Source organism: Diabrotica virgifera, chromosome 1 (genome assembly GCF_917563875.1).
Source record: "Diabrotica virgifera virgifera chromosome 1, PGI_DIABVI_V3a".
Lineage (NCBI taxonomy): Eukaryota > Metazoa > Arthropoda > Insecta > Coleoptera > Chrysomelidae > Diabrotica > Diabrotica virgifera.
The window spans coordinates 291654573-291670382 of record NC_065443.1 but is presented as its reverse complement, the minus strand read 5'-3'; the positions used below and the strand labels follow the sequence as shown (position 1 = coordinate 291670382).

The 15810-nt window shown below is 32.8% G+C and overlaps 1 protein-coding gene and 1 long non-coding RNA gene across 4 annotated transcripts in view; one reads left to right on the top strand and one right to left on the bottom strand.

Annotated features, from left to right (window-relative positions):
- LOC126879143 (neuropeptides capa receptor-like) overlaps positions 1-15810 on the top strand; it is an 87559-nt gene that overhangs the window by 52659 nt on the left and 19090 nt on the right. For all 3 annotated transcript variants that reach the window (XM_050642139.1, XM_050642137.1, XM_050642138.1), the window contains exon 5: positions 3687-3924. In XM_050642139.1, coding sequence (XP_050498096.1) covers positions 3687-3924 — 238 coding nt within the window. The remainder of the gene's footprint in view (positions 1-3686; positions 3925-15810) is intronic.
- On the bottom strand, positions 11271-13988 carry LOC114326433 (uncharacterized). The gene is made up of 3 exons (XR_007695989.1): positions 13506-13988; positions 13253-13447; positions 11271-11473 (listed from the first exon to the last, which is right to left on the bottom strand). It is a non-coding gene; the product is annotated as an uncharacterized LOC114326433 (long non-coding RNA).

Here is a 15810-nt window from a genome sequence, read left to right as displayed (position 1 = left end):
AGCAGCACTTACCAAATTTCGTGTTGTTTTCAAATGCCTGTCAGGAAATATTCAAAAATAAATAAAATAAAAGTTTAACTTTGACACCCTGTATTTCGATTATTCTCAACTTTTGTACTAAGGTAAGTTAGCTTAAATCTACCTACTTTAACCTCAGGAATCTAAGGTTTAACTATGGCCCATTCTGTACCAAACACCCTGTATAGGGATAATATATACAGTACGTAAATCGTTCAGCTGGACATAGGGAATATACATTGTATATATTTAGATACATAAATACATACATTGTATTATATTGAGATACTTGTGACAACTGAGCTCTCTCAATAGCAATATGGTTATTAGCATTAAGGGGCATTAACCTCAAAATTCACAACTCATTTCGACTGACAGAAATAAACGTCAAAATATGACAATGTAGTAGAGTATAGTTTCTACCTATATTCTTTGCTTGGAGGCTGCTGGGTTGTGGCTAGCGGGGTACTTGAAGAGTAAGAGCCGTTCCCTGTATTCGAGAGTCTTTTCCAAAGACATACGTCTTTGGACACCACATTAAAATTAACACTTATAGACCTGGATCCCGCGTAAGAAAGAAAAGTTGATTAATAGCAAGCTGAAAATTTGTTAATAGCTTAACGGTGTCTAGTCGGACAAACTTTGATGCACGGGAACACTGGAACAGGGGAAGTTTTAACTGTGGAGCATGACAAACGTGTCGTCCTGACAAGTTTATGATTGTGAAAAATAGCAAGTTGTTTTTAAGTTTATTCGATAGCCAACGTTATGTAATATATGCGAAAATGTTTGTCCGACAAAAATGTTGGGCATTTTAACGAGTCCGACACGTAGAACATGTCACATCACAGGAATTATGTTGGTGATGAATAGCAGTCTGATTTTTGCATGAGAGTTTAATGAAAGGTTAAAAAAGCAATTGGAAGTTCTATCCGACAAAATTAATGGGAAGTTTTCGTAGTCGGACATTCTAAACAGGTAAGATATAGACAAAAATGCTGGTGATAAATAGCTTTCCGACAAAGACGAAATTTAATTAAATAAATTATTCCTTACCAAGAATGACTGTTGTCGGAAAAAAATAAGGGGTAGATTTTGTAGTCGGACAATTTAAAAAAATAATTTTTGAAATTTCAATAAGGGGTGATTATTCTATGTCAAAAGTACCTGCAATCAATTACAATCGATATCTTTCGATTTATGTCAACATCATTTAGATACCTCACTGTAATACATTTATAGTAGATCAGGCAAATTATATTATGGATTGAGTGGTCTAGCTATCTTTGTCTGCCACATGCGCGGGATCGCTTGGTTAAAAGAGATAGATAGACCACCTATCGACTTTTTGCACTGTATTCCCTGTCTACCCTTATGTCTATGAATACATTTCCATTTAAGAAAAACTGTCACTTTTGACAATAATTCATAATAAATTGCAATCGTAACTTCAAATTTAAACTAATCGATTTATTTTGGCAGCAAATTATTTCTTGCCATGTGACATATTAATTACATTATTATTTCATTTGTAGAAAGTTGAGAAAAATTACGTTATACAATTTTAGTAATAATTTATTTAGGTACCCTTTTTCAATCAAGCAAAGCATTATAGCACGAAGAATGATATTCAATAGAACTTTCACAGTTATCTGGCAACTGAACCTCATTGAATTGATGACCAAGTATTTTACTAACTTTGTAAAATGTTCGAAAATTACTCAAAAATTTTCCGTTGAATGGTTTCACTTTTGTTGTTCTGAAGCTATTTCCTTGTGGCATTTTTATAATCAACTATTTATAATGGGAAATAAGCCACAATTTTACCAAAAAAAATATTTATTAACGTTTAAATATTTATTTTAAAAAAATATTTATTAATGTCGGGATAGTATCACGAGGTTTTTCCTGGTTTTCCCTCGTGATTTACTATGGAATCTCTAACGCGAGAATTTTACTGTCATCGTTGCATTTGGTTGTCTTTTTAAAGACAGATCACATGCTATGATTTTTTTTGCGACGGATATTCTTGAGTTGGGATTGATTTCATGTAATCGAATGAACTATCTTTTAGTAAAGTCGTCCCAGGAACGCAACTCATAAATATTGGCGATATCATTTTAAAGTCTTCTACTTTAAAATGTATAATATACATCTGAATTGCCAATATAAATGAGTCAGATTAAATAAATTATTAGAAGAATTTTTTTACTTAGCAACAACATGTTTGTTTTATTTTAATAGTATTTTGTATTTTGACAACGAAACCCGATTTGGGCTTCGAAACGTTAATAAATATTTTTTTTGGTAAAATTGTGGCTTATTTCCCATTATAAATAGTTGTTTCACTTTTGATTTGGCGACTTAAAATTTAAACTGTTGACACTCAAAAATAGACACAAAAACACTCCATAGTTAATATAAATTTTAATTTCCAACACACGTTGCAAACAGAAACTCAGAGACCATGTACTTTCAAATACTACTTTGTATAGCACAAAGTGTCACACTGACAAATGCAGCCTTCTAATACATACTTCTAAGCATAATGTGTCATATTTACGTCTATTCTTAAAAGCACCGAAGTTTCATCACATTTTTCAATGTCGTTTACAGGGTTAAGATTTGAGTATGGAAAAAAATGTATACAACGTTTTTTGTACGAAATTTTCCGTACTTTCTGATGCGCCTAATTAGAAAACCCTAAGAGATTGCTTTCATATGTTCTTTGACATTTTTTATTGTCATTTTGAGAATATCTAGAACAAACTCAACCCAAAAAATAATTGTTTTGCAATATATACATGCATTGATTTGCACTGTTTTTGGAGTGTGCATGTATATATATGCACATGCAAATATGTGAATATAAATAATAATACACAACTAAAATAGCTTTATCAATATGTGACTAAGTCATTCTGAAAAAATGTTTTTTATTTATTTCCTTCGATTTGCCCAAACTTTTTGTCCGACATATAACTTTTTGCGTTACAAAATATAATTTGTACATAAACAAATCAAAATTAGCTTGCTATTTATCACCAACATTTTTGTCTATATCTTACATGTTTAGAATGTCCGACTAGGAAAATTTCCCATTCATTTTGTCCGACAGAACTTCCAATTGCTTTTTTAACCTTTCATTAAACTCTCATGCAAAAATCAGACTGCTATTCATCACCAACATAGTTCCTGTGATGTGACATGTTCTACGTGTCGGACTCGTTAAAATACCCAACCTTTTTGTCGGACAAACATTTTTTCATATATTATATAACGTTGGCTATTGAATAAACTTAAAAACAACTTGCTATTTTTCACCATCATAAACTTGTCAGGACGACACGTTTATCATGCTCCACCGTTAAAACTTCCCCTGTTTCAATGTTCCCGTGCATCAATGTTTGTCCGACTAGACACCGTTAAGCTATTAACAAATTTTCAGCTTGCTATTAATCAACTTTTTTTTCTTACGCGGGATCCAGGTCTATTACTAAAACCGTTATCCTTACATATTTGAACTGTTGACAGTGTTGCATTTCAAAGATGGACTAAAATTTGTTTGAATTAAAAATATTTTCAAAATGGTTTATGATTTATAATATGTTCGAATAATTATTTGAACAACGAGAAAATATCTAATCTCGATCTTTTGCTTGTTGTAGCAATCAGCGTTTTGTGCCATGACGTCACAACCGGAATATATACCATTGGCCGAGATAAGTACTATAATCTTTTTCTTCTTACCTCTGATGATTATAATCTTCCAATATATTAAAATGGGAATGATAATAAGGGAGACAACGAAGAAAGGATACTTTTACGAAGAGGAAGGAACTGGAACAGTCACTATAAGAAATAATCGCCAAATTAGGCACAGGCATAATGTCATTAAGATGCTTTGTACGTATAATTGCTTAATATTTTTTAATTCGTCATATCGTTGCCATGTCTGCAAAAACCGATAAATAGATCAGCACCATTGCATCCTCATACACTCATATTTCAAGTAATGATACAAAAGCAGGTTTTGTAGACTTGAAATAACACCAATTGAACTAAAACACAAATATTTTTTAGAATAGAATAGAATAGAATAGAAATATGCTTTATTGTCATGAAAAATTTAACAATTTTATAGACAAAGCTTACAAGAATCATAAATAAGAACAATAACAAATAACAAATACAATTTACTAAAATGATATAAATCGTCAATATAAATGGGTCTAGGACGTTTAATCGCCGCCGTTTCGATGCCGATGCCGGCCGATTCATCGACAAGAATCTACAGGTCGAGCAAGTCTCGTAAATTTCACGATTGCGAGCCACGCTTCACGCAACCGTGTTTGCGTACTTGTGTTTCGAGTTGCGTGGTCGTGCAGAGTTATATTTACCAATTCGCGCAATCGTACTTGAGACGCTGTGTCAGGTGAGGTGTTTGAAAATTTGTGTAACTTGATTGCTTGATTCTGTGGTGTGAAGGTGGTTAAACTTTTGTTTTATTTTTTTTTGTTTTGTTTGTTTTTGTTGTTGCGAATATATCGCAGAAAGTTTTTAGATGAAGTAATTGTATGATGAAGATAACACAGAAAATACAAGAGGGCAGCATACTTTGCAAAACAACTGTTACAATTTGAAATCAACAATTTGTTAAGTTGTTGTCTTGCAGAGGAATATTTATAATCAATGCTTGCAGGTAAAAAAAGTGACTTTTTAAAAAATTATATCTTGGAAACTAAAAATTATTTTTATTTATAATTGAAACATGTAAAAGTATAGTACTCTCAAAAAAATTTCAGCCAAAAATATTCATTTTTGTAGAGTTGACTGCAATTTTTCGACAACAGCCCTTTTTTGCCGTGAGCAGCATAACAAGTCCAGTCTCATCTGAAATCAAAGTTTCTTGTAGTTTATACCTCTGGCTAGTGAATCAACAAAGGATTTTTTATTAGATGAGGTCATTTTTGTTTTATAAAAAAAACTACTTTAAAAATGAGAAAAATTGGGGTCAAAAATGTGTTTAAACTTATGTAAAATCTTCAAATTTCATTTTTTTTTAATTCCTTCGTTCATATTCTAGCCAGAGGTATAAACTACAAGAAACTTTTTGATTTCAGATGAGACTGGACTTAGTTATGCTGCCAACGCAAAAAAACTTAAACTCTACAAAAATGAATATTTTTGGCTGAAACTTTTTTTGAGACTACCTTAAGTACTATACTTTTATATGTGATAAGTTGGGATGTTTTCAGTGTAAACACAGCTTAAAGTGAGTTGGTAGCTCTGAGAGAGATGACCATCTGGCACTTACTGTTCTGCGGTGATGTTCGATGCGGACTGACAGGTAGGGGAGACAACAACGGGGCAAAAAGAGTAGTTATAGAAAAACTGAATGTAAAATGTATTGAATAACATATTAGTAATAAATATGAATTATTCCATCGACAGTGGTCTTATTAATTAAACAATGGTTAAGGTACTTAAGGACATATCAATGGCGACGAGGATAAAAGTGGTAACGAAGTAAATACTAATTGTTTTATGTAAACCGATGTCCGGTACCTTTGTTAGTAAATCAAGATGGCGAACAAAAAGTTCGAAGAATTTATTCCAGATTTACAACCGTGGAATATTTACGAAGAAAGATTGGAACAACATTTTGTGGCAAATGGGGTTGAAGAGGAAGCTATTAAAGTGGCGATCCTAATCAGTTCGGTAAGTGCACCCACATACACCTTGTTGAGAGATCTATGTTTTCCAGAAGCTCCCAAAACCAAAACATTTGCAGAATTATCACAGTTATTAGCTACCCATTACGGAGGTCAAGTGAGTACATGGAGAGAGAGATGTACATTTTTTGACCTGCGGCAAGAAACTGAGGAAAAAATAGCGGACTGGTATGCTAGGATAAGAAGTGCTGCAGTTACGTGCAAGTTTGGGGCAGATCTAACCAAAGTGCTGCTAAATAAGTTCGTGAGTGGTATGTGTCCTAGTAAAATTCTCGACAGATTATGCGAAGAGGATGAAAAGGCGACGATGGAGCAGATGGTGAGTTTGGCAATGAAGACAGAAAATGCTATTATGGCTTCAAAAACAAGCTCGAGGTCAACTGTAAATGTTCACGTGATAGATCATCAGCAAGCTTCGTCATCGTCGAGTTCTCGAGTTCGTCGGCAGGGACAGGATGGAGGTTGGCAACATGGGACAAGGCGGACAATGCATGGCAGCTCAAACATCAATGTAAATTCAAGTGTCAATCAGATGTCAAAATGTAAGATATGTGGAAATAAACACAAAAATAGTTGTAAATATAAAGATTACATTTGTAATATATGTAAAAAAATTGGGCACTTGGCTAGGGTCTGTTTGGCACATAAAAATAGTGTTAATTTTATAGATAGTGAGGCGGAAGAGGACATTTATACATTAGACAGCATAGAATCAAGAATTGTTGATCTGTGCCATGTACAAGTCAAGGTAGACAATCCCTTTAAAATCCAGGTAAAGATTGAAGGCAAAATATATGAGATGATCATTGATAGTGGCGCTGGTATAAGTGCAATCACAAAAGAAACATATATAAATAATTTTTCTCATTTTAGGCTAACCAGTGATGATCTGTTGCTAAAAAGTTATGAAGGTAGTGTCTTTTCACCAGAGGGATATTTTATAATAGATATGGGCTATAAAAGCAAGAAAATACCAGTAAAGCTATACGTTGTTCAAAAAGGTTCTGCAAATATTCTAGGGAGAGACTGGATAAAGGCCTTCAATATTAGGCTTGAAATGATGAATCAAATTGTAAGTAATAGTAAAATTCTAGATCTAATAAACAGTTTTTCAAACGTATTTACTAGTAAGTTAGGAAACTTTAATCATAAGGAAATTTCAATTAAAGTTGTGGAAAATGCTAAACCAGTTTTTTGCAAGCACAGAGCTGTTCCTTTAGCCTATGCGAAAGAGGTAGAGTTAGAGTTAGATAGGTTAGAGAAAGAGGGAGTAATAGAATTAATAGACAATTCAGATTGGGGAACACCTTTAGTCTTTGTTCAAAAATCAAATGGGAAAATACGAATATGTGGGGATTACAAAACAACAATAAATAAACATTTAGAAGATGTGAAATATCCACTTCCAAAAATTGATGAATTATGGAATAAACTAAAAAAAGGTCAACGTTTTTCAAAAATTGATTTACAACTAGCTTATATGCAGTTCTCCTTAAATATTGAATCAAGTAAGTTGTTAGCGTGGAACACTCACAGGGGTTTGTACGCAGTTAAAAGATTACCATTCGGAATAAAATCAGCAAGTAGTATATTTCAACGAGAAATTGAAAATCTCTTTAAGGGCATGAAAAATGTAACAAACTTTTTAGATGATATAATAGTAACGGGGGAAACAGCAGAAGAACATATGACTAACTTGAGGGAAGTTCTTAGCAAACTTGAAAAGGCTGGGCTGACAGTTTGTAAAGAAAAATGTGTATTTTTTAAAGAGGAAGTTGAATACTTGGGGTACAAAATATCAAAAGAAGGCCTTAAGAAAACAGATAGTAAAATTGCTGCAATAATAAATGCACCTAAACCAGAAAATATAACAGAAGTTAGAGCTTTTACAGGGCTAGTAAATTATTACCATAAATTTATACCTCGGGCTGCCCAGATCTTAGAACCAATATACAAGCTTTTAAAAGGTAATGTAAAGTTTTTCTGGTCAAAAGAATGTGAAAGGGCATTCAATATTATAAAAGATATAATAGCATCAGATAATTGTTTAGTTTATTTTGACCCTGACCTTCCAATAATAGTAACAACAGATGCAAGTGACAAGGGTATTTCAGGCATGTTAAGCCAAGTTAAAGAGGGAGAGGAGAGAACAGTAGCATGTGTGTCAAGAACTCTCATGCCAGCAGAAAAAAAATATTCTACAGTTGAAAAAGAGGCTTTAGCAGTTCATTTTACCATAAATAAATTTTACCAGTACCTCTGCTGTAATAAGTTTAAATTAAGGACAGATCAAAAAGCGCTAGTTGCATTATTTGGAGAACACAGGAGCATCCCTAAAATGTCCGCAAACAGGATACAAAGGTGGGCTTTATTTTTGTCATCGTTTGACTACAGTATTGAACATATCAAGGGAATAAACAATCCTGTAGCTGATTATTTATCAAGGTCACCAGTGCAGGTTACGGGAACAGTAGAGGAACCAGCGGAAGGAATGACATATATTCATTTCACGGAGTCTATAGAATACTGGCCAATTAACAACAAAGTACTTAGAGAAGAAACAGACAAAGATGGCATTTTAAGGGCAATAAAGATGTATATTAAAACGGAAAGATGGCCCAAACATTTAAGTGATGAAATAATGCCATTTTACCATAAACGACAAGAGTTGTATTTAGATGAGCACATAATAATGTGGGGACATCGTATTGTGGTACCATCAAGTCTAAGACCACAAATCCTCGATGAGCTCCATGCAGGACATTTTGGAATAGTCAGGTGCAAGTCATTAGCGAGATCATATGTTTACTGGCCTAAAATAGATTCCGACATAGAGCATAGGGTAAAAAGTTGTGGTCCATGTTTAAAGAATAGAGACAACCCTCCATCAGAGTTTTCACCGTGGCCTGAAGTGGACAAAGTATTTGACAGAGTGCATATAGATTTTTTGCAATTAAAAAGCAAGTTGTGCTTAATATTGGTGGATGCTTACAGCAAATGGGTAGAGGTATTTCCTATGAGTAGGGCGACAGCAGCAGAAACGCAAGAAAAACTAAGGGAAGTTTTTGCCAGAATGGGACTACCAAGGTTATGTGTGAGTGACAATGGACCTCAACTAGTTGACAAAACCATGGAAATATTCTTTAAGAAAAATGGGATTAAGCATTTAACAGGGGCACCTTACCATCCATCCAGCAACGGAGCTGCAGAACGGTATGTCAGGACATTTAAAATGAAGCTGAAAACAGCCCTAGATGATCCAAGAAACTCTGGTATTCCACTGTCTACATTAATATCAAGATATTTACTAACATATCGCAACACAAAACACCCAGTAACAGAAAAGTCACCAGCTGAACTTGTATATAATAGATCATTGCGAACAAGAATATCAATGATGGCCGAAAAGCCCAGTAAAGAACAGCAAAATATTTCTATAAAGGAGAAAAGATGTTTTGAAATAGGAGAAAGGGTTATGGTAAGAGACTATAGGGAAACAAACCGAAAGTTGTGGGTGGCAGCTAAAATAATAAATAAAGTAGGTAAGAAAACTTATTATTGCAGATTAGATAGTGGTCAGGTATGGAAGCGTCATACGAATCAGGTAGGCAGGTGTAGCACTGAGTTTGCAAACAACAGGGAAAATGAACTTGACAGTAACAATGACTTTCAATATATAAAACTACCAAACGTAGTACATCCGGTAGGTGAGAGTATAACACAATCTGAATCAAATTTGGAGAAGTTAACGATGGAAACCCAAGGTGAGCCAGTTTTGCTGGACATGGCTACTTCTTCAGACACTGGCAACAGATCATCAACTGATACAGTTTACAGGTCAGATAATGAACAAAACATTATTGTTAATTATCCATCTGATAATATGTCTCAAACAGGTAGAAGCAGACGCGTTACAAATATGCCAAAGAAATACAATGATTTCATTCTAGAGTAAGTCAAAAAAAAAAAAAAAAAAAAAAAAAAAAAAATTGTTCAGTTAGGTTTTACATAATCATATTAATCATATTTGGGTAGATATTAATTAAGGGTGAGGGTGATAAGTTGGGATGTTTTCAGTGTAAACACAGCTTAAAGTGAGTTGGTAGCTCTGAGAGAGATGACCATCTGGCACTTACTGTTCTGCGGTGATGTTCGATGCGGACTGACAGGTAGGGGAGACAACAACGGGGCAAAAAGAGTAGTTATAGAAAAACTGAATGTAAAATGTATTGAATAACATATTAGTAATAAATATGAATTATTCCATCGACAGTGGTCTTATTAATTAAACAATGGTTAAGGTACTTAAGGACATATCAATATGTTCCAATTATAAATAAAAATAAATTTTAGTTTTCGAGATATAATTTTTTTAAAAAGTCACTTTTTTTACCCACAAGACCCCTTAAAAAATGTTTGGAAGAATATGTTTGATGGCCAAGATGCATACATATATTTAGAAGGAAAGTTCCTGATTTCTGTAGTATAATACATAATACCGAAGAGGAAGTAGCCCTAAGCGCCGGACTCCACTTGCGATTTGTAGTTGTGAAGATTGAACACATTCTTTCAAATAGAAGTCAATCCATGATTATTTAGTCACAAATGGATTGACTTGTATTTGAAACAATGTGTTCAATCTTCCTGATTACAAATCGCAAGTGGAGTGCGGCGGTAATAACACCAAAATATTCCATATAGGTCCATAGAAGGTACACAGACATTGAAAAATTCCTGGAATATCCCCGAAAACATGTTCCCTGAGAACATCCCAGGAAAATCCTGTGTCAGCATTTTAAACATTACCTGAATGTCTTATTGGAACATTCCATGAATGTCCACGAATGTTCTCTGGACATTCAAAATATATTTTGTAGACATTCCCTGGATATACCAGAAATACAGTGATGAGCGCTCTAATAACCGGCAAAATAGCACAAAAGATGTATTAAGTAGTGAGATAAAAAGACATGAAACTAGTCGAGCTGGGAAATTTAGCGATATTAACTTATACATTTAGATTGTATTGATTGTGTACCACCTTCAGACGTACCAGACGAGTTTGGAAACTACCACTGTCACAGTGACAGTTTTAGTTGACATACTCCTCCGATATGTGTAAAGGTGGGATCAATATAACGTAAATTTAAAGGTTAATTTCGCTAAATTTCCCAGCTCGACTAGTTTCATTTCTTTTTATCTCACAACTAAATATTTTGCCGGTTATTAGGGCACTCATCACTGTACATCCTTGCTGATGTGACAATACCTCCTATCTGTTTTTTCATGAGTTTTGTATGAGAGATGGAAAAACATGTTTTAAGGTCACCTCCTGTGTTCATATGTAAGTTTTGACTTGTTTTGTAGTTCATAGATAGTTTAATTTACTACAAAACAAGTCAAAAAATATCATATGAAAACAGGAGGTGACCCTAAGACAAGTTTTTAGTCTCTCTTACAAAACTCATGAAAAAACAGATAGGATGTATTATTACATCACTGACGATATGTGGCCATACCAAATAATACATCCTTGATAAATATAAACATTTTTATTGAACAAAATCTTTTCATACATTTTTTTAATGCAATTTACTGATATTCCTAAATATTTCAAAAAAATGTGTCACATTTGCTTTGTAAACCTTTCTTTTGCCTTTCGTAGCCACATATTCCGTTTCCTTCCTGGTTTTTTTGTAGACCACTTCTCTCAGCTGATTCTAAAAAAAATAAAATAAAGGGTAATTTTTCTATCCTTTACAATTAACAATCAGAAGAAATATTATTTACAGATAATGATATGTATAATAATAATAGGTTTGTTCTAGCATCAGTTTGAAACCATCAGCGAATAGTGGACCAGCGCGAGTAGAGGGGATCGCACTGGTGACTGTATTATGTTCTTTTACTGACCAACTGTTTGCTGATGGTTTTTGACTAGTTTGACCGTTTGCTAGAACAAACCTAATAATAATGAATATTTTGTATTTTGACAATGACATCTGATGTGGAAGTCAAAACATTAATAAAATTATTTTTTCAAGTTAACTTTCACATGCGCGTCTTAAAATTTAATACTTATATCATAAATAACTATTAAAACTATCTTAAGAGGAAACAGTATAGATCAACAGGTAGCGAAAATGTGTTCCAAGATTGCGGCTGTAATTTTGAATATTTTTCAAGATATTTGGCACACATATTCGTAATATAATAAAGAATGGCGGTACAGAGCCCAATTTGAAAAATATATTAATATGTGGAAATTACTCTGTAATTAAATACAATATAAAAAAAACGAGCTTGTACCGCCATTAAGAAGAACAAAAAAATACACTTTTTTCAAATACAACTTTTTTATCCGATTTTGTGTTATTTTGGAACTACTAAAATTTTTTATTTTATTAGTAGTTCCAAAATTACACAAAATCTAGGCATCGGATAAAAAAGTTTATTTGAAGAAAGTGTATTTTTTTGTTCTTCTTAATGGCGGTACAGGCTCATTTTTTAAATATTGTATAATTACAGAGTAATTTCCACATATTAATATATTTTTCAAATTGGGCTCTGTACCGCCATTCTTTATTATTTTACGAATACGTGTGCCAAATGCCTCGAAAAAATATTCAAAATTACAGTGACAATCTTGGAACACGTTTTGGCTACCTGTTTATCACTACTGTATTACCTTAAAACATTGCAATTTGCTAAACCAGTATATTTTACTCTACTACTACTCTACTAGCTACCTCATTTTCCACTGTTTCTAAAGACTTGTTTACATGGGTAGAGTTTTGAGGAGAGTAGAGTAGTGGTAGTACTCTACCAAAAATGGCTTGATACCATTCACGTGAGGAGAGTACAAGTATAGTACTGATGCTAGTATAGTGAAACCGATTTTTGTATTTTTAAACACTCTTGATTATAAGTGCACCTTAAATTCTTAATTTTTTGCTTAAGCTTGTTTACTCCAAAGCCCCCTTTGCCATTCTTTCGACGATTTCATCCTCCGCAGCTTGCTGCAAACTTTTATTTCTGTAGTATACACTACCTAAATTCCATAAACACTGGTATTCACCGTATTATAGCTCTACAAGTTTTAAAGTTTCATCTTCGGTGAACTTCATTTTCACTATTTACACAAAACACAATTCCAGCCAGAATGACAGCGCCCCCATGTACTCTCCTACCTACTCTATTCTGCCATAATTGAGCGTGTTCCATGGGTAGAGTGTGCAGCCGAGTAGACATTTTGGCAGTAGTGGTGGTCATAGAGTAGTTACTTTGCCATAGGTTGCTAGTCACTCTACTTTAACTCCAACTATACACTCTACCAGCTATTCTACTGTGCTGAGCATTTTTACAGGTAGAGTTACTCTACTCTATCAAGTACTTGCATCATTACTCTACCCGTGTAAACAAGTCTTAAATCTACTGAATGAAAATCTACTTAATCTTAATCTACTCTTAATGAAAAATGTCTAAAATCATTTACCCACCTAGTATTATTGTAGAATTTAAGACAGTCCAGTGCCTTATAAATAATTTCAATATGAATATTTTTCCCTTTAATTCTCCTTTGATACCACTCCATTTTAGATTTTGGGGAACTTATTTCATTGTGTTTATAGACCATATTTATTGAAGGAACCCAATCTGGAGATTGTTATTATCTATTAAGTCGGCTGGTTTTCCTATAAGATTAAAATGTTAACATCTTCAAAAATCGTTACTGTTGTAATTGTAACTTACCAGATATAAAATGATTACAGCAGACAGGACAGGAAAATTTTCATTTCGCTAGTAAAACCTGTACATTGTATTGCATTTAACCATTGTTGTCTCTCAGATACCTTATTTAGTTCAGTTTAAAAGTGAACTTTATCTTGACTTTATCACATTTCACACTTCAAAACACAACACCAATGAAGCATATTATCTTTCTAAATTAATACTTCCAGAGAAAATGTTAAATTAATCTTTGTACAACACAAAATTACAAAGAAATACAACTAAAATTATCTAAAACTCATTAAGAACAGATAGAATAAGATTTATCTTTTACACCCAGTAGCCATATTGACATATTGATTTAATTTTGAAAACGATTATATTTAAATTTGGTAAATATAACTCCGTACGACCACGCAACTTGAAACACAAGTACGCAAACACGGTTGCGTGAAGCGTGGCTCGCAATCGTGAAATTTACGAGACTTGCTCGACCTGTAGATTCTTGTGATTCATCGCCAGTCAATTAATCGCTATCTGATATATTTCCGAATTTTCGACAGTTATTACTAGAGAGCGGAATATATGCAACACAACATTACCAAAATATGCGCATATATATGCATTACTTTTACTACAAATATGCAGGTATTTTTTCTAAATTTGTCTAAATATGCAAATGCATATTAAAAATACTCAAAAATAAAACAATATATTAAGTCGTAAGATCTTCAGAAAAGTTACCTTCAAAAATACGTACAACTTTCCTCAAACAATCGAAGCCCTCATTTTTTTCTAAAACATTTTTTAATTTATTTCTAATTGTAATCCCTGTATTTCTGGGAATTTTTTGACAATGAGCAGAAAAAGTGTTAACAAGATTAACCGAATCACTTAATTGTAAATTCCTTTGTTCTAATGACTTTATTAGATCTGGTAAAAAACTAAAATTAACTTTTATGAACATAAGTTCTTTAGCAATTTGTACGTTACTTAAAGAACAAAGTACGTTACTTAAGCTGAAGAACAAAAGCGGAATTGTCTACAATTTGATGGATTTTTGTATTTTGATGCTTCTCTCTATGTCCGTCTTTATAGAAGTAAAAGCGAATTTGTCGAATAAAAACACTCTTTCCAGAAAAATTTCTTTTGTGGGACATGATGCTTTTGTTTGTCAGTTCCTCATTTAAAAAATGAAATGTGAAAATGAATGTTACTTACGATTTTGGAACAGGCCCTGCAAAATACTTTGTCTCCACTTAGCTTTAACTCGGGAAAACACTTTATCCGAGCACTTTTTTGAATGGTAGACATATTTAAATTTAATATATACCAATCACTTCAAAAACAATAAATACGATACAACGTTTACTTTAAACAAATGTTGGCCGGAAACTGACAAAATAATTATTAGACCCTTAAAAGCAGGTAGGTACCTACGACTTGCTACGCTAATAAAATAATATTTTTCTGGGAACACCCATAATTGTTAAATTCAGGTAGTAATGGGAAAGTCCAGATGAGCGATAGGTAGATAAATAACGAGCTCGTTCATATCGAAGTTTTAAAATTCCAACTAAGAGAGGAAAATTTTAAACTTTTATATAATTTATTTTTAAAATATGCAAAATAAATCGTGTTTAGCTTAAATATGCAATGTTGTGTTTGTTGTCTGAAAATATGCAATATATGCATCTATATGCACTTTGCATATATTCCATTCTCTAGTTATTACAATTATTATTTATATTTAGTATTAATTATTAATTGTAGAAAATGCGAGATATGACGGTGATAAAATGGACTGGCATTGAACCGGCGGCATCGAAACGGCGGCGATGAACCGGCGGCGATGAAACGTCCCATTCCGATATAAATAAAATATAATGAGTGAAACAAAAAACAGTAACAATCTATTGCAAAATTTAAAAAATAAAAAAAAAAAATAAAAAAAAATAAAAAAAATAAAAAAAAATAAAAAAAATAAAAAAAATAAAAAAAAAAAAATATTTAAAAAAAATTAAAAAAAATTTAGACCTGTCTAGTTATTCTTCTGCATTAAGTGCCGTCTCCCAATCGGAGTTTTGATATCATCATCACTATCTTTACTCTATCATCTGTCGATGTTCTATCTACTCCATTAATTAAGAGATTTTTTTATAATGAATAATTTTTATTTTGTTAAACAAAAAAATTTGTTAAACAATTTGGCTTACATTGGATGCCAACGGAATAGTACTAGGTACATGATGCTCTACTATTCTATAGAGTTCTATGGAACTGCATTTAAACCAGCTCTTTAAATTTTCAACCAAGACACACTCCT